At 48.7% G+C, this 17,669-nt stretch overlaps 1 protein-coding gene across 1 annotated transcript; it reads left to right on the forward strand.

Moving 5' to 3' along the window:
* Positions 1 to 538: 538 nt before the first annotated feature.
* On the forward strand, positions 539 to 17,464 carry RAB35 (RAB35, member RAS oncogene family). The gene is made up of 6 exons (XM_081339383.1): positions 539 to 746; positions 5,949 to 5,999; positions 6,652 to 6,775; positions 12,530 to 12,654; positions 14,154 to 14,278; positions 14,866 to 17,464. The coding sequence occupies exons 1-6, from the start codon at positions 695 to 697 to the stop codon at positions 14,992 to 14,994; spliced, it is 606 nt and encodes a 201-aa protein (XP_081195509.1). The 5' UTR covers positions 539 to 694; the 3' UTR covers positions 14,995 to 17,464.
* Positions 17,465 to 17,669: the final 205 nt, after the last annotated feature.

Here is a 17,669-nt window from a genome sequence, read left to right on the forward strand (position 1 = left end):
GTTGAAGTCCACAAGTCATTAAAAAGGCCGAGTTTGAAGACACCCCCCCCATATCAAACTTGCAGGGTTCAAACGATTCAGCCCTCCATGAAGACTGCAACGTTGTGGGTTCAGGATACGCTGTAATAAATAATAATAATAAATAAAACCTTTATTGTCAAAGTACAACATGTAGCTCCAATACATAGCAAAGACAGAGGGATGTAATAAACGAGATGCACTCTGCCCTCTCTCAGAGGCATTCTCGCCTGGGCGTCCTCTCTAGGGCAGCGGTCCCCAACCTTTGTAGCTTGGCGGCCCGGCTGGGGTAACGGAAGAGAAGACTCCCAGCCCTGGCGGAAGCGCTCCGAGCGCCATGTTGAGCAAGGGCGAGGGTGGGGGGGGGGAGAAGGAGAGGAAGCGACGCGAAAGGGCGGCGCCGTCGCGCCTGCGCGGAGGGGCTGCCTCGAGCCGCTGGCGGTTTTTTTTCCCTCTCTCCAGCCGCCCGGGCGGAGCAGTGCGCATGCGCCCGGGCGGGGAAGCGACGAGCGGCGGGGCGGGGGCTGTCGCCGTCGCCGCCGCCGCCGCCGCTGTCAGTTCCGGCTGCAGGTCGAGGAGCCGATCCGGCCTCGGCGCCGCCTGAGGAGACGCCGCCTTCTCGCCGCCACGGGAGCGGCCGCTCCCCCGCAGGCCCCCCCCCCGCCCGCCAGAGGCCATGGCCCGGGACTACGACCACCTCTTCAAGCTGCTCATCATCGGCGACAGCGGTGAGGGCGGCGGGCCGCCGGCTCGGCTTCTCCGGCCGGGGAGAAAGAAAGCTCGAACCGAGCCTGGCCTTTCTGAGCGCCCGGAAGGCGGACGGGCCAGGGGGAGGGAGGGAAGGAGGGAGGGAGGGAGGGGGGGCATGGGAGGGGGGCAGTAGGGGGAGACCCCCCCAGAAGGACTTAAGGTAAGGGAGGGGCCTCAGAATAGGAAGAGGGGGGCCCGGGTGGATTGTCGTGGGGGGGTCCTGATAAGAAGGGGGGAGCAGGGCCCCAAGGAGGGGGGAGGGGAGGAAAGGGAGACCCCCCTAGAGGAAGGTAAGGGAGGGGCTTCCAGAGGAGGAGGGGCAGCCCAGGAGGATTAGGGGGGTCCTGATAAGGGGGAGCAGGGCCCCAAGGAGGGAGGGGGAGGGAAGCAGGGGGAGCCCCCCAGAAGGACTTAAGGTAAGGGAGGGTCCTCAGTAGGAGGAGGGGAGAAGGAGGATTGTCTTGGGGGAGGGTCCTGATAAGAAGGGGGGAACAGGGACCCAAGGAGGGGGGAGGGGAGGAAAGGGAGACCCCCCTAGAAGAAGGTAAGGGAGGGGCCTCCAGAGAAGGAGGGGCAGCCCAGGAGGATTTGGGGGGGTCCTGATAAGGGGGAACAGGGCCCTTAGGAGGGAGGGGGAGGGAAGCAGGGGGAGAGCCCCAGAAGGACTTAAGGTAAGGGAGGGTCCTCAGTAGGAGGAGGGGAGAAGGAGGATTGTCTTGGGGGGGTCCTGATAAGGGGGGAGCAGGGACCCAAGGAGGGTTGGGGGGAGGAGGGAGGCAGAGGCCCCCTCAATACCTGAAGGACCCAAAAGGGACAGAGATCCCAGAAGGATAAGGGCTGGGTGGGAAGGAGGCCCGGGGGGGGGAATTTGGGGAGGGGGATCCAAGATGGCTCTGCTCAGCTCTGGGGCAGCAGGTCCCTGGCTTTGGCGGGAGGGTCTGGCCTGGAGAAATGTCAATGTCTTTTCTGCCTCTGTATTTATTTGCTGTATGTGATGATGTCTTCTTGGGCTGGGGGTGGGTGGGGGGTGCAGGACCAGAGCCATTGCGTTCCTTTCCTTGAGAAATGTCTATGAAGATTCTCAGTCATCCAGGTCGGGGTTGTCCCGAGGATGTTTTTCGAAAGGCAGTTGGACTTTCTTCGTTATTTCCTTGAAGGCGTTTCGCTTTTCCCCCAGGAAGCTTTTTCAGTTCCCAAAGGCAGCCGGACTTTGTTATTTCCTTGAAGACGTTTCGCTTCTCATCCGAGGAGCTTCTTCAGAAGCTGACCTGCGAAGCTTCTCGGGTAAGGAGAAGCGAATCGCCCTGAAGCGAAAACCAAGAAAGTCCAACTGCCTTGATAAAGACTCTCCTTGTGTAGGGATGCGTGTATCAATAATAAGCAAGGTTGACATTATACGTTTATGCAACTGGCATTGAGTCACTTTTTTTTTTTTTTTACAAAACGGTCAAATGGGGAGGGAACGGAAGAATTCAGATTGTTGCATCTTTCAGCAGGGATGAAACGCCTCTTGTTTGGAAACCTGGAGAGCCCCTGGTTTTGACTTTGCAGGATACATTCTGCTTAACCGTGATTTTGCTCAGTTGGTGTAATTTCTGACTTCATGCGTGTGACGTGCTGAACCATCAACTGGCCCCTTGGCCTGGATTCACCCAACAGTCTTAAGATAAACTGGCTTGCTAGTGGTGGTTCAGTTAGTCGTGTGAATGGAGCCAGTGTGAGTTTGTAGTTTGCCTTGATAACGTTCCTAAAGTGGCTATTTTCTCTGTAGGCTGTTCCCCACAACGGGCATGTGTGTGACTTCTCCATAGTCACTCGGTAATCTTGATGGCTGAGCAAGACTTTTATATAGTACTTCTGATCACTGAAACACTCTGTTTAGTAGGGTGTATATTTATTGGATTGATCCCAGGCTTTCTCCACAGAGAGCAGTGATTTTCGTGGACATCTTGTGGCCACGTGTATAAAATCCTTGCAACTTCCTTCAGAGGTAGATTAGATTTATACAATCTGTTAATAAGTTAATAGGTCATCCAATGAGATCTATAGCAGGGAGGATGATCTGAACTATGATCTTTATGGTTTTACGTAGTCTAAGCACTCCGACACGTACAGGTAGTCCACAAGGGCCAGAAAAAAATTCGTTACTAAGTGGTGCAGTCATTAAGCGAGGCATCGTGTGATCTCGCCTGATTTTACAGTCCCTTTTTGCCACGGTCAAGTGAACCACTGTGGCCATTAAGTGAGACAGTCAAACAACGTGTTGCCCTTCCTATTGACTTTTGCTTGTTGGAAGCCAGCTGGGAAGGTCACTTGACGGATCCTGCAACCGTAAACAGGAATATAGGCAGTCCTTGACATCTGACCGCAATTGAGCCCAAAATTTCTCTTGCTAAACAAGATATTTGTTCAATGAGTTTTGCCCCATTTTGCAACCTTTCTTGCCAGAGTTGCTAAGTGAATCCCTCTAGCTGCTAAGCTAGTTTACACACTTGCCAAGCGATTCTGGCTTCCCCGTTGACTCTGCTTGTCGGAAGGTTGCCAAAGATGGTCATTGAAAAACGGCCCTAAGATTTTCTTCAGTGGCTTTATAACTTCAAAAAGGTCACTAAAAGAGGACTGCCTGTAGTTTCATAAGACCTTCATTCATTCCCTGGTGTGATTCAGGCCTATCACTCCCCAGATGTGGAAATCCAGCCTCCACGGTGTATCAACACAAGGTTTGGACTGTGGTGGGAATCAAATGGAGAGAGAGAGAGATTCACATTGCCTTCAAGTCTCAGAAGGAAGGAAAGATCCGGATGTGTATTGTACAATAAGTTACTGTGGATTGATGGAAGGCTGTTGTAAAGTACTCCATAGATGATTCTTAGAGGCTGGATAGAAGACAAAGATAAAAGACACTTAAGAAATACATTTCTTTTCAGCCACCGTAATACACCTATCCAGAGGTTAGATTTTTTTAAGTATACGCCATTATACCTACAGCACTTTAGAGAGTACATAATAATAAGGCTGCCCTCGGCCACAGATAGCTTGTAATTTAATTTTGTTTAAAGGAGTAAAGGAGAGGCAACAGTAACCTGAAATGCATACGCACTTACTTGCTTCCTTACTTATAATTGGGGCTAATGTGAAATAATTTCTACCTTTATTCCCAGTCCCTCTGAATAGCAGTAGCGTCGTAGCGAAACGGAAAACCGAAGGTGGGGATTGAGTTTTGATCTGCCAATCAGGCAACCTAATCACGGTTCAACTAAGGAGCAGTCAGGTCTTAACTTACACAGCCTTTGGATTATATGAGCCTAGAGATTTAGTGAAAGGGAGATTTATAAATAGTATGCGGTCTGTAACAGGTTTCAGGGCACTTTTTAATTTCTGTACCTGATGGGACAGCTTGAATGGTTAAATAAGGAGCACTTGATTGAAGGGCCCTTGTAGGGATATGAGGCAAACCTTGAAACCTAGGTGTTTATAGTTTTATAGGCCACGCTACAAGAGATTAGAGTATTTCATGTTGATTACAAGCGCTTCGCCATTCCCACATCTGATTGTTGTGAGGAACGAGTCACTCTCCTCTTCCCTTTTGTATTTAGCCTTAACTTACGGACCCAAAAGCTCAGCCTTTTTTTTCTTTCTTTCTTTTTTTATTGTGTACGATTCATAAAAGTTTCTAGAAAGCAAACAAGGCTTTCGTGTTTACCGAGGTGTGAGCTAGAAATTCAAGCTTCAGTTCTCGCCTTGCCTAGAGTTTTGTTTAATTATATCCGGAATATTATCATTTCCTCATTACTGGTCTTTTTTTTTCTTTTCGTATGGCCTGTCTATCTTATAAGATTATTATAGGGCCATTGAAATATAAACTGGTTTGAAAGTTTTGTGGAGAAGTAGTCCTCGACTTAGCAATCACAGCGGAATCCCAAATTTCTGTTGCTACGTGAGGCATTCAGTAAGTGAATTTTGCCCTGTTTCACGACCTTTCTTCTAGGGCACCAGATTAGGAACTGGGAGATGGTGAGTTCTAGTTCCGCCTTAGCCATGAAAGCCAGCTGCCTGTGCTGGCCAGTCACCAGGAGAGGGTGAGTTCTAGTCCCGCCATGTGCATGAAAGCCAACTGGGTGATTTTGGGCCAGTCACCAGGAGACCTGAGTTCTAGTCCTGCTGTTCCAATGGGCCAGTCATCAGGAGATAGTTGGAAGTTAAGTCTTCTGCCACCTAAAAAAATTCAGGGAAGTGATGCAAGGTGTCTTCGTATATGGACACGTTAGCTCGGCGCCCATGTTCTTCTCAGACCGTTTTTTTCCATTTCAGCACGTTTAAGATGTGTGGACTTCAGCTCCCAGAATTCCCCGTGCTGGCAGGGGAATTCTGGGAGTTGAAGTCCACACGTCTTAAAACTTGCCGAGGTCGCGAAGCACCGCTCTGAGCCCGGATGTTTGTTTTTGTGTCGTGTGCTCTGTCAAGCCAGAGTCTGTGGCTTGTCAGCCACTATTGCTGTAATGCAGTGAGTCGGGCTGCTCTGCTGAATGCAGTTGTATTTTCATCCCTGTCATTTCCACGGTCTCCTGTCACACACACACACACACACCCCGAAACCTTCTCGCGTCTTTGAGGGCTTTTATCGCCACGCTGGAAAGATGGAGGGCAGCTTGTGTTTGGGCAGAAACGGGCGAACTGGAGGAGGAAGAGGAAGTGGTCGCTGCATCCTGTTCTGTATAAGGCTTTGTCTCTTAGGCACCAAGGAAAACATCCCTTCTGACCTTGCAATTTTCCTCCGGGGGGGTGGTCTTCCATCACATGTGAAACGCTTCAGGAATCGCCCACATTTTGGGTGCTTGCCAGCATGGAACCCCTTGCCCTCCAGACGTTGTGGAGGCTCCATCCCTGGTGGTTTTCAGGAAGAGATTGGAGAGTCCTTTGCCTGGAAGGGCACATGGGCCCTCCTGCTTGAGCAGAGGGTTGGACTAGAAGACCTCCAAGGTCCCTTTCAGCCCTGTGGTTCTACAGAGCCCTTCTTTCGGCCGAGCAGATGTGCCGTATCCAAGCCCGTGCCGTATAAATATTCAAACAGGAGTCCCAGAGTAAACAGCATGGAAATAAAATGCTGCTCTCTATGGCTCCAGCAGTGACTTGCAGACTTAGCTTTTTTTCTTCCCCCCCCCCCCCTATTTCTCGTGTAGGTGTCGGCAAGAGCAGTTTGCTGCTCCGTTTTGCAGACAACACTTTCTCAGGTAAGTTGGGCATTGGCACTGCCAGTGGAGCCTTCAGACAAGGCTCCCCGTGTGTGTGTGTGTGTGTGTGTGTGTGTGTGTGTGTGTGTGCATGTGAAAAATTGAAGAACATGCGTGAGTTTGGGTCCAGCATATCTGAGGAACCACCTTGCCCCATTGGAATTGGCTCGCCCTACTCCAGGTGTCTTCAAACCTGGCCCTTTTATGACTTGCGGACTTCAGCTCCCAGGATTCCTCAGCCAGCGTGCACGCTGGCTGAGGAATTCTGGGAGTTGAAGTCTGCAAGTCATAAAAGGGCCAGGTTTGAAGACTCCCGCCTTACTCGTTCTGCTAGAAAGGGCCTACGAAGAGCCCATCAGCCAAGGGATTTCGGCTGGTGGTGATCTAGAAGAGCCTTTTCTTCCACGAATAATGAGAGGGTTTTTTTGGGGGGGGGGGTTGTTTAAAAAATAGTTTCAATGGGAGAGTTGAATGGAACAGTGGAGGCCAGGAATACTTTCTCTTAGATAATTTGTCAACCTCTGAAAAAGGATCCCTAGTCAATTTTGCATCATTCAGAAGCAGCCAGCTGTCTGTAATTGGCTTCTTGCGATAGTACCCTCAGAAACTCCCACAATTTCTGTGCTGTTTCTCCCCCCCCCCCCCCCAACAGGCAGTTACATTACCACAATTGGCGTCGACTTCAAAATTCGGACCGTTGAAATCAATGGAGAAAAAGTCAAGTTACAGATCTGGGACACTGCGGGACAGGAGCGCTTCCGGACGATCACATCAACGTGAGTCTGTTTAAAAACCCAATCAGAGAACTGGATTAAGCCATGGCTTTGTTCTGATAAGATGAAAGACCCCAATTTCTACCCTCTAGCTGTTGTTTATTTTCCTCCCCTCCAGTTTGCCTCATGAGTCGGATTGTCATCTGTGAAAGGTACAGAATATTGAAAATACGTGGAAGCGTTTCTGGGTTTTTGTCTTCACATAATAACAGTGGTACCTCGTTATTCCTGGCTAATTTTTCCCGTGAGATACGATGGGTACCAAAAACGATGAGTATCAAACATTCCCCCCCCATAAGGAATGATGTAGTGAGTCACAAGGCAGCCGACACCGACAGGTTCTAGCTTGTGCTAGAACGTTCTAGAACGTTCTAGCACACGTTCTCCAACCAAACCAACGATGAGTACCGGGACAAAAATTTGCATGTCAAAATGCATTGAGTATCGAATTTGATGAGTTTCCCAGCAGATGAGTACCAAGGGACCACTGGGGGTATTTAGGGTTTCTAGCCGCCTAGATACGGTTGGAATACAACTCCCAACGTCCCCGACTGCACGTTCCAAGGACTGTGAGAGTTGGATCTCAGCCCTCCTCAAAGTCCCACCAAAACTTGTCATTTAGTTTGCTCCTGAATTAGCAAAGAAGGGTCGCTAAAATTACCGGCTTGGTCTGAGTAGGTCCTCCGTTCTGTACGAGACGGTGTTGCAAGCCAGAGTGAGAGCCAAGCTCGTTGTGAGCCGTTTCTCTCTTGCTGCCAGCTCCCTTTTCCACACAAACGGACATATGAATAGCGCTGAGGTTTTCCTTTCTGTAGAGCAGGTTGTCATAGAATCCTGGCAAAGCGGGTTCAGGGAAAGAAACGGCAGGCCAGCTCTGAATCATTGCACGCCGGAAAAATGGGGAAAAACCCCACCGAGGCCATTTGAATGCTTTGGCGCTTCAATCTTTTTTATCCTAGCAGGGAGGATTTATCTGTCCAGTTGTAGCCCTTTCGTTGGCGCCCTTTTCATTCAAGAGGGTGGTTTGCCAGGGAGAACAAGAATTAAGAAATTGACAGTATAATATTTTCACTGGCTTACTGGTCTGTTTTTTTTTTTTTGTTTTCCCCCAAGGAAACCTGAGAATTGTGAGGAAGTCGAGGTATTTCCAGCGGCCAATTTCCATGACCTAAAATAGATTTGTAAGGTTGCTTTGGAAGAATTATTGAGTGGCCTAAAATACCTTTGCTCTATACATAACGCCTTCTATGTAAAGGGCAGGGCTTGATTTAGAGCAGACGATACTTAAAATGTGGGATTCATTGTCTCAGCTTTGCACCAGCTAGGGAGAACAGTGAAAGCCAAGCAAAAGAACAGCATTCCAATTTGCCGTTGATAGATCAATCTGATGGCACTGCTTTTCACAGGACGGAAAGAAGAAATTAATGCTTAGATGAGATTAGATTTGCACTGACACGTTGAAGGAAGAATAGGCTATACTCTGCCACACTAGTCCAGTGCAGATTGGCAGATTTATTTTATTTATTTATTTTAATCCCATTTATATCCCGCCCTTCTCTGAAGACTCAGGGCGGCTTACAATTTAAGCACAAATCAATGTGCTTAGCAATATGTGATCGGTGTTAGTCTCAGGTATCTAACAGGCCAGTGGAACATGGCCACGATCCTCACAATTGATACAAAAGCCACAAGTGGCGCGAAGAGCCATGGAAAGGGACAAACTAGAAAGAGCCGCACATGGGTTGGAGAACAAACAAAAGGACACGACATCATCAAGAGAGTCAAAGCATGGAAATGGAAATGGGCTGGTCACATAGCCAGAAGAACTATGGGCAGGTGGACCAACGAGGTCATAGAATGGATCCCACTTGATCAAAAGCATCCATGAGTGAGACTTAGATAAGGTGGATGGATGGATGGAGATCCAACCTAGAATGAAGGAGACATTTCCTGACAGTGAGAACAATTAATCAGAAGTTGTGGAGGCTCCATCACTGGAGATTTTCAAATAGAGTCTGGACAGTCGTTTGGCTGAAATAGTTTAGGCCAGGGGTAGGCAACCGTGGCCCTTTTATGACCCGTGGGCTTCAACTCCCAGAATCCCTGAGCCAGCATGGCTCAGCTTGGAATCCTCTCCCTTTCCCCTCAGCGTGGGCTGGCTCGGGAATTCTGGGAGTTGAAGTCCACGAGTCATAAAAGAGCTACAGTTGCTTACCCCTGGCGTAAGGTCTCTTACCACAGGCAGGGGGGGTGGTGGACTAGAAGACCTCCAAAATCCCTTCCAGCTCAATGATTCTATGTTTTATTGATAAGTGTGTGTGGATCGGATTAGAATTTGTCTGATAAGACATCACAGTTCGCAGTTAGGGGAGGAAGATTCTGCCAAACCCCTAAATTTCTCTTTTTTAAAAAAAACCTGGAACGGTTGCCTATGTGTACCTTAAGGACACTTTGCGCACTTCTTAAGACCGTGTGAGCGCACGGGGCAGAGCCAACCCTGACTTCCTCACAACCCAAAAGCGTACCCTTTGTGGTTTGTGCTTTGTGAGCCAGCCTACAGCAGGAAATGGTGAAGGGGTGTGCAAGAGGCACTTGCAGACAGAGAGAGAGAGAGAGAGACGTGTGTCAGCGTCTCCTTGACAGTGTCAGCAGATCTTTTCTTCCAGGTGATGTGCGTCTGCAACCAACACGGGTGGCTTAGTGGATGTCTTAACGCTGGCTCCGATAGGGAAAGTCCCTCTTCTAAACGAGAATAGAGAAATCTATGCCACGGGCCCAACTCTCCGTGCAGGGCCACGCCTAGGGGGCTGAGCGTGTCCTGAAGTTCCCCAAATGTGTAACCACGTGGTGTGGAGTTTGACTGAGGATCTCGGTTTTTCAGAAGAGCGAAAGAGAGAGTTATGTTTTCTGATTTCTACTGGTAAGAAGATTGCTTAATCAATCCCACGAGGCAGAACAATTTCAACATAAGACTTCCTGAACCTCAGTATCCTGTGTGCAGTTGGCCAGTCCTACGGTTAACAAATCCGAAGTAAACTTTGTCCATGGGCAGAAATCCGTTGCAAAGCTCGGCTGTTCTCTGGTGCCTTCAGAAGTCTTCCCCTGGACAAAAGTTCCTGGTCAGGAGTAGGTTTCATATCCACAGCTCCTTCTCCTATTGGTGGTGCATTACTCGTGCGTAGTCCTCTTGATGTTCTAAAGCAGGGTTGTCCAACTGGGTCAACTTTAAAACCTGTGGACTTCATCTCCCACAATTCCCGTGGCTGGCAGGAGAATTCTGGGAGTTGAAGTCCGCAATTCTTAAAAGTTGCCAAGGTTGGACACCTCCAACCATGTGAATGAACCTTTATTGTCAAAGTACAACCATGTATACATTGAGATTGGCTGAGCCTCCCTTCGTGCCCCCACCCCCCAGCTTACTGTGACATAAACCATCTTATTACACCATGTGAACGAATTGCACCATACACCGGTCTCGCAAGTCAATTCTGCATAAAGTTTATAAAATTATTTCCCATTCAAAACCCTAACAGCCTATGGATAAAAGCTGTTCTTCAGCCTGTTGGTGCGGCTGGCTATTCTCCTATATCTCCTACCCGATGGTAGGAGAGTAAAGAGATACCGTCCAGGGTGTGGGTCATCCCTGAGGATTTTCCTCACTCTTCCAAGGCAGCGAGCCCTGGCGAGGTCATCCAGTGGTGTCAGGGGACAGCCCACAATGTCTTGTGCTGTGCTCACCACCCTCTGTAATGCCTTCCTATCCACGGCTGTCAGACCAGCACACCAAACCACAATACCGTACGAGAGGACGCTCCCAATAGTAGACTGGTAAAAGAGGGTCATTAGCCGTTGTTCTACCCTGTTCTTCCGCAAGACCCTGAGGAAGTGGAGTCTCTGTTGGGCCTTTCTGGCCACCTGGGTGGTATTAACTTTCCAGGTCACATCTTTGCAGAGGTCTTTTATTCATCATCATCATCATCATCATCAATCATCATTCTAGCCATTGTCCATCCGCTGCAGGACGAAGGCCTCTTCCGCATGTTTCCAACCCAGACGGCCCTGAGCTTCCTTTTACCAATTGGGCCCATGGTATTTGCTGATGTGGTCAATCCATCTTGGTTTTGATCAAGTGGGATCCATTCTATGACCTCCTTGGTCCACCTGCCCTCAGCTCTTCCGGCTATGTAACCAGCCCATTTCCATTTCAATTCTTTTACCCTCTTGATGGCATTGTATACTTTCATTTGTTCTCTAATCCATGGATCGGTACCAGGTCGCAGCGTGCCAGCAACCGGTCCGCACAGACAAGCAAAGCCCGATGCGTGGGACCCAGGCAGCACACAAAACCACGCACCCTCCGGTCCGTGGAAAAACCTTTCTCCACAGAACCGGTCCCTGGTGCCTGAAAGGTTGGGGGGGAATCTATGCTCTAATCCACGTATGGGTCTTTCTATCCTGTCTTGTGATCCCGAGCGTGTCTCATATATATATATAATCTTCCTTGGTGAATTTATTAAGCCTAGCCTGACTCTTTTTCAGGTTTATTTTTAAGCGAAATGGTTCTCCTGCTCTGTGCAGCTCTTGTATGTGTCTTGTAGGAATATTGTAATTATTCTTATTAACGTTTGATTATACGGGTGTATCAGGATGTTACCAGAACGTATCAAAATATCAGGATATTTTGGTGGTGATTTTCTTGTACAACGACCGGTGCCCTATTTCTGCAAGTTTGGATGGCCCTGTAGTATGAATCTATAAATAAATGGATAAGTGATTGTTTTGTTCAAGCAGAACAGGTGCCAAGGGGGGGTACTAGGTGGATTTCAGGTTGAGGCGCTGAGTTAAGCTTAATCCGTAGTAAGCTGATTACCTTCCAAACGCAACTCGCCCTAAGTCAAGGAGTGCCTGTAATGCAAAAACAGAGAAGCCGTAGGCCCACTGGGGAGAATTTGACACCTGCATTAAAGCAGGGGGCCTTCAAACTTGGCCCTTTTATGACTTGTGGACTTCAACTCCCAGAATTCCTCAGCCAGGAATATTCTCTTCCCAGAATATGCGCACCTGGGCTGTTCTACGCATTGTATTCATCTGGTTCCTGCTTGCGTGCGGCTTTTAGTTGTTAATTATTAACTAAATTAATTACTTATTAATTAAGCCCCTTGTGTGTCCGCTCACACTTGGCCAATAAAGAATTCTATTCTAATTTCATTAGGGTGTTGATGGCTGGCTAGTAACGTGTTGATTGTTGTTTCCTTATGCCATATAATGTGCCACGTAACCATATAAGTATGACACACAGCACACGGTGCACACATTTCTGGAGAGAGTTGACAGTCCCAGCCCAGGCCCCAAAAGCTCGGAAGAGGAAAACCCCTGGTCCCGGTGACCAACTCAAATTGGATCTTGCAAAATTATCCCGGGACGCCTGCTTTTCACCTTCCTTTGCGGTGTTCAGTCGGTTTTGGATGTTGAACGGTCGTTATCCTCCCGTTCACATTTGGGTCCTAAAGTGAATTGATGGATAATAGTGGAAACGTAGACTGTCCCCTGAGATGATCTCCTTCCTCAGTTTGATGGTCGACGTGTGTTGGACTTCAGCTTTTTAGGATTCCCTGAAATGATAAAAGTGCACTAGAAAAAGAAGATGATGATGATGAAGATGAAGAAGACAGCGGGTAGAGCTGGAAAGGCATCCAAGGTGAACTTGGATGAATTTGGGGGGTCACGCCTTGATAACGGTTCTGTCTCTGCCCTCAGGTACTACCGAGGCACCCACGGGGTCATTGTGGTTTACGATGTCACGAGCGCGGAGTCTTTCGTGAATGTCAAGCGGTGGTTACATGAAATAAACCAGAATTGCGACGATGTGTGCCGGATATTAGGTAAAACTCTCTGGTTTGGGGAAGGTTTTGATAGAGCAAGGCCCCCGCTACTGGAAGGCCTTTATCCCTCCATATGCCACTGCAACTATTTAAATTTCCCAGTCTCCCATTTATTTTCTTTATAAACTTTATAAACTTTAGTTTTAGATAAACTGGGCCTTGGCTCACCACCCTGAGTCCTTCGGGAGAAGGGCGGTATAAAAATTCAATAAATAAATAATAATAAATAATTAACTCCTCCGCTATCTGTAGTATTAGAGTAACACTTCAAATCTAATAATTGAGAGCTTGCCCTAAGAAAAGGAAGAGAGAAAAAAAAGGCAGAGGTGACGAAGCTGGCCCCCTTCCAGAATGGCAGCCGTGAGTTTTACAGATAGTCCTCAACTTACGACTGGCTGCACAGCAACTGAAATTACAAAGAACCTTTTTAAAAAAAGGGTGGGGGAGGGACTTTCAACCCAGGCCTGAAAGTCTGATGATCAGATCCCCTCTGTGGTCACATGAAAATAAAATAAAGCCGTAAATTTGCAGTGTCCTGCAATCACATGACATGTTATGACGAATTTGCCCCCAAACCCGCACTTTTATTTCCAGTGTCCGTGCCAATAGCGAACGATTGAGTTGTTTAAACAACTGCAGTGTTCGCCGACATGTTCACTTAATGACACCACCACCCCAAAGTCATAAAATCAGGTTGGTCAGTGGGTTAGGACGCTGAGCTTGTCGATCGGAAGGTCGGCAGTTTGGCGGGTCGAATCCCGAGTGCCTCGTAGCAGAGTGAGCGTCTGTTACTCGTCCCAGCTTCTGCCAACCTAGCAGTTCAAAAGCATGTAAAAATGCAAGTGGAAAAATAGGGACCACTCCGGTGGGAAGGTAACAGCGTTCCGTGCGCCTTTGGCGTCTAGTCATGCCGGCCACATGACCACGGAGACGTCCTCGGACAAGCGCTGGCTCTTCGGCTTTGAAACAGAGATGAGCACCGGCCCCTAGAGTCGGAAACGACTAGCACGCATGTGTGGGGGAACCGTTACCTTTACCTTTTAACAACTGCAGTGTTCACCGACATGTTCACTTAATGACACCACCACCCCCACCACCCCAAAGTCATAAAATCAGGTTGGTCGCACGATGGGCCCGTTTTACGACCGCCACATAATTGGCAGTCTCCATTTTGGTCCTATGTGGAGGACTGCCTGCCATTCCAACACATCCAGAGAGCTCCCGGTTGAGGAAGGATCAGTTACGTTCCAAACAAGAGACATTTTTGACAGGAGCGTTGCTGTCCTTATGATTGTATCCTGAATTATTGAGGCTTCCTTGAGGTTCCTCAAAAAAGAAAGAAAAAAAAGGGGGGGGGAATATATCAACCCCTGGGGCAAGAAAGTAGAAGTTTCATCACTGCTAACCCAGATTTTATACCTGCCTTGAGCCGTCGACGGGTTCGGATCCACTTTCACAAGTTTGCAGCCGTGACTCTTGGTTTCCATTTGCTCTTCCAGTTGGCAATAAGAACGATGACCCAGAACGGAAAGTGGTGGAGATGGAAGACGCCTATAAATTTGCTGGGCAGATGGGCATCCAGCTGTTTGAGACCAGCGCCAAGGAGAACATTAACGTGGAAGAGGTAATTGGGAAAGACGATGGGGGTTTTGCCAGTAATTCTGAAAAGAGCCCAGCGCCGTAGGCGACGGACGAAAAATAGTGGTTGTAAAATAGCGGCGGTGGTTGTAACAGTCGTTGCTTCACAAGTGCATGGAACAACAGAGGAGATCTAAGCCATCGGGACAAGATCCAGCAGCCCATCTTCATCTGAAAGATAAGGGTCGCTCTTTTGAAGACAGCAAAGTCCACGTTATGGATAGGGAGGGCCATGACTGGAATCCAGGCCTCCAGGACCCCTTTCCTAACCGCCTCCCCGCCTTGTCCTTCCCTTTCCTCCCCATCTTCTCATTTCTCTCTTTTTCTTTCTTTCTTTCTTCATCTTCTCATCTTTCCTGTTATTTTCTCCTCTTGGTATTTTAGCATTTACCACTCGTTTGTATCTTAGGATTAACGACTGTATACGATGATTTATGACCTATGACCTATCCCTTTGGGGTTTGTACACTGAGAACTTATGCACCGGAGACAAATTCCGTCTGTGTGTGTGCGTGTGCGTGCGTATTCAGCCACACTTGGCCAATAATGAATTCTATCTGTCTGTCCTATCAGATGTTCAACTGCATTACGGAGTTGGTTCTTCGGGCTAAGAAGGACAACCTCGCAAAACAGCAGCAGCAGCAACAGAACGACGTGGTGAAACTCACAAAGAACAGTAAACGGAAGAAGCGGTGCTGCTAATGGCCTTCCTCCTCCGGGGGCGGCAGAGACTGGGCGCTCGGGCAGCCCCGCCCTCGCAGCCTGGCGCAGGCGATGCCCCAGGACTCTTACCCACCCACCTACCCACCCCGTCCCTGCGTGCCGTTATTTAAAGGAGTTCCCTCCGTCTTCTCGATCAGGAGGCACCTTACCGTGTCCGTGCCAAGAACAGGATGGGACGGAGCTGGTTCCGCCCGACTCTTTCCATCCTAAGGTTTATTTCTGTTCCCTCTCGAAGAGCATCTGGTAGACAACCGTGACTTTGCCTACCGAGGGGACTTGAGCGTTTGTACATAATGTATATTGGCTTTAACCAGCTGCACCTCCTCGTGTCCCTTCGGGCTTCTGCCTTCTCTGACTCCACCAATCATGAATTGTTCAGAACTCTCTTTTTTTTAATTTGTTTACTTGCTCTTCCCCCCCCCCCTCCAGAAGCACAATCCAGTGACCTTAAAAAAAAGAGGCGGCCCTCATTGGCGGCCATTCTTCTCCGGCCTTCATTAGCCTTTAAGGAGAAGTGGATCCTTGATGATCATCTGGAGAACGTTTTGAAATCCTTTTTCCCCCCACCCGAACTCTGGAATAATGGATGTTCCCAGAGTTGTTTTGTTCTCTGTCCTTCAGTCCCCTCCTTCAAGAGAAGGAAAGACCCCCCCCCACACACACACTTTTATAACTTTCAAACCACCGTGGCGGAGAAAAATTAGGATTAAAACTTGTGTTGCCCTCCAGGTGGTATCCCTGTCCTTGTAAAAAAAAAAAAACTTCAGAACGAAAATCATCTCTCTCTCTCTCTCTCTCTCTCTCTCTCTCTCTCTCTCTCTCTCTCTCTCTCTCTCTCTCTCTCTCCCCGCGTGTATCATTCTGTACCAGGTATGAAGTGTGAATGCAGAAATGTGCTTCTGATGGGATCAATTCGTTGTGGTTCTCCTCTTCCTTTCGCCCTCCCCTTAATTTTTGTTTTGTGTGTTTCTTCTTTCAAAAGCTGGAGAATTTGGGAAGGGATGGCTGGATGGGTTTTTTTGTTTGTTCCCCATCAGAACAAAATCTGCCTCTCTTGATTCCGATTCTAGCTGCCGAAGAACAAATGGTTCTTCTAATTAGGTTAAAACAAGGTAACACGAACTTCAGCCAGCATATAATCACCAGCTTCTCAGTGTTGATTTGCCCCCCTCCACCCCAGAGCATATCAAGGGGGCAAAATGCCACACCATCCTCAAATCACCGTGACGTCCCACCCTGCGTTGTCCAGCATAGGACGGTGACCCTGGTCATGTTAAGCGACGGCCATTGGCGTCGGACTTCAGACTTCAAATCTTGCTGGAAGGACTCAGCAGAACCCCCCACCCACCCCCGTTTATTGCCTGGCTGCTCTTTAGGAGAGGAAGCAGCTACCGCCATCCCACTCGAAGCAGTGACGAGTTCCCGCTAGCGGAAGGGCATCCTCCATTTCGGCACGCTGTTTTTCACCACGGACCTCTCTCTCTCTCTCTCTCTCTCTCTCTCTCTGCGTTTCTCGTGATCCAACCTTGTCCGAGACGCTTCAGGCCCTGAGCAATTCGTGATTCGGAAGAAACGAGGAACGCCTGGTCAAGACGAACAGAGAGCAAGGCCTAGGCGTGGCGTGGGGTGCGGCTAGAAACGGGGGGGGGAATTCTCACCGGTGGGCATTTTCTCTAGCGGGCGAGGGACGTGGAGGCCTGTTTGGTAAGCCTGGAACCCAAGTTCCTTCCCAAGGCTGCTCCTCCGCAGGGCCTGTCCAGCCGGGGGCTGCTACTTAACCTCCAGAACTTATGAGCCAAAAGGGACAAAGTGATGGATGGGGCCGGTTCACAGGGTTGGGGGAGGGAAGGGGAAGGGGCTGCCCCTTAGCAGTGCTAATGTCGAGCAGTGAGATGTCTTTAACTGGTTTGCTTAGATGATTTCTGTATATGGGAACTTTCTAAGTACGCTTTTTAAATAATTTAAAAAAAAAATAAAAGATGCCAAGCTGCCACAAGCTTCCTCCCAGGCTCCAGGTCTTTGCTTCTGCTCGCCTCCAGTGGTCGAAACCGCTGGCAGAGCCCCTCAAATCTCAGGGGCTGACGGCCGGGAAGTGGAGGCTCTTCTTCTGAAAGGGGTTTTGCCCTCTTGTGGTTTCTGCACAAAAGAGGGGAGGGGCGGCAGCGGCGGGGTTGAATTTCCAAGCCGAGTTGGCCAAATCTGCCCTGTCTTTTTGGGTGGACGCAAATGGGGTAGTAAGTAATAATGTTGCATTGCCTGTGTGTGATTGTGAGTTTTGCCCCATGCTAAGTTGATGTGGCCGCAAGTAGCAATTGGATCCTCGGGTAGCAGGGAACACGGATTTTTTTTTCTTTCTTTCTTACGCTAACAATTCCAAGAGAGAGTGTTGGAACTGTTTAAATAAATAAAAATAAATAAATAATAAAAACACCCACCTTGAAACAGAAAATCCCTTTTTTGCGTGTTGTGTGTGGGCGTGCGCGGAGCGGGACAACTCGCCACGGGACGATTTAAGAATTCGATTATTTAAAATAAAATGAAAAACGGTTTGAATTTGTGTCATCCACGTTTCGTTCTGTCCCTCCTTTTGCCCTTTTTCTTTTAATGATTCTATTCCACCATTTCTTCTATGTTAGCGCAATTCTCGTCCTGCA

Source organism: Vipera berus, assembly GCF_964194415.1.
Source record: "Vipera berus genome assembly, chromosome: 14".
Classification (NCBI taxonomy): Eukaryota; Metazoa; Chordata; class Lepidosauria; order Squamata; family Viperidae; genus Vipera; species Vipera berus.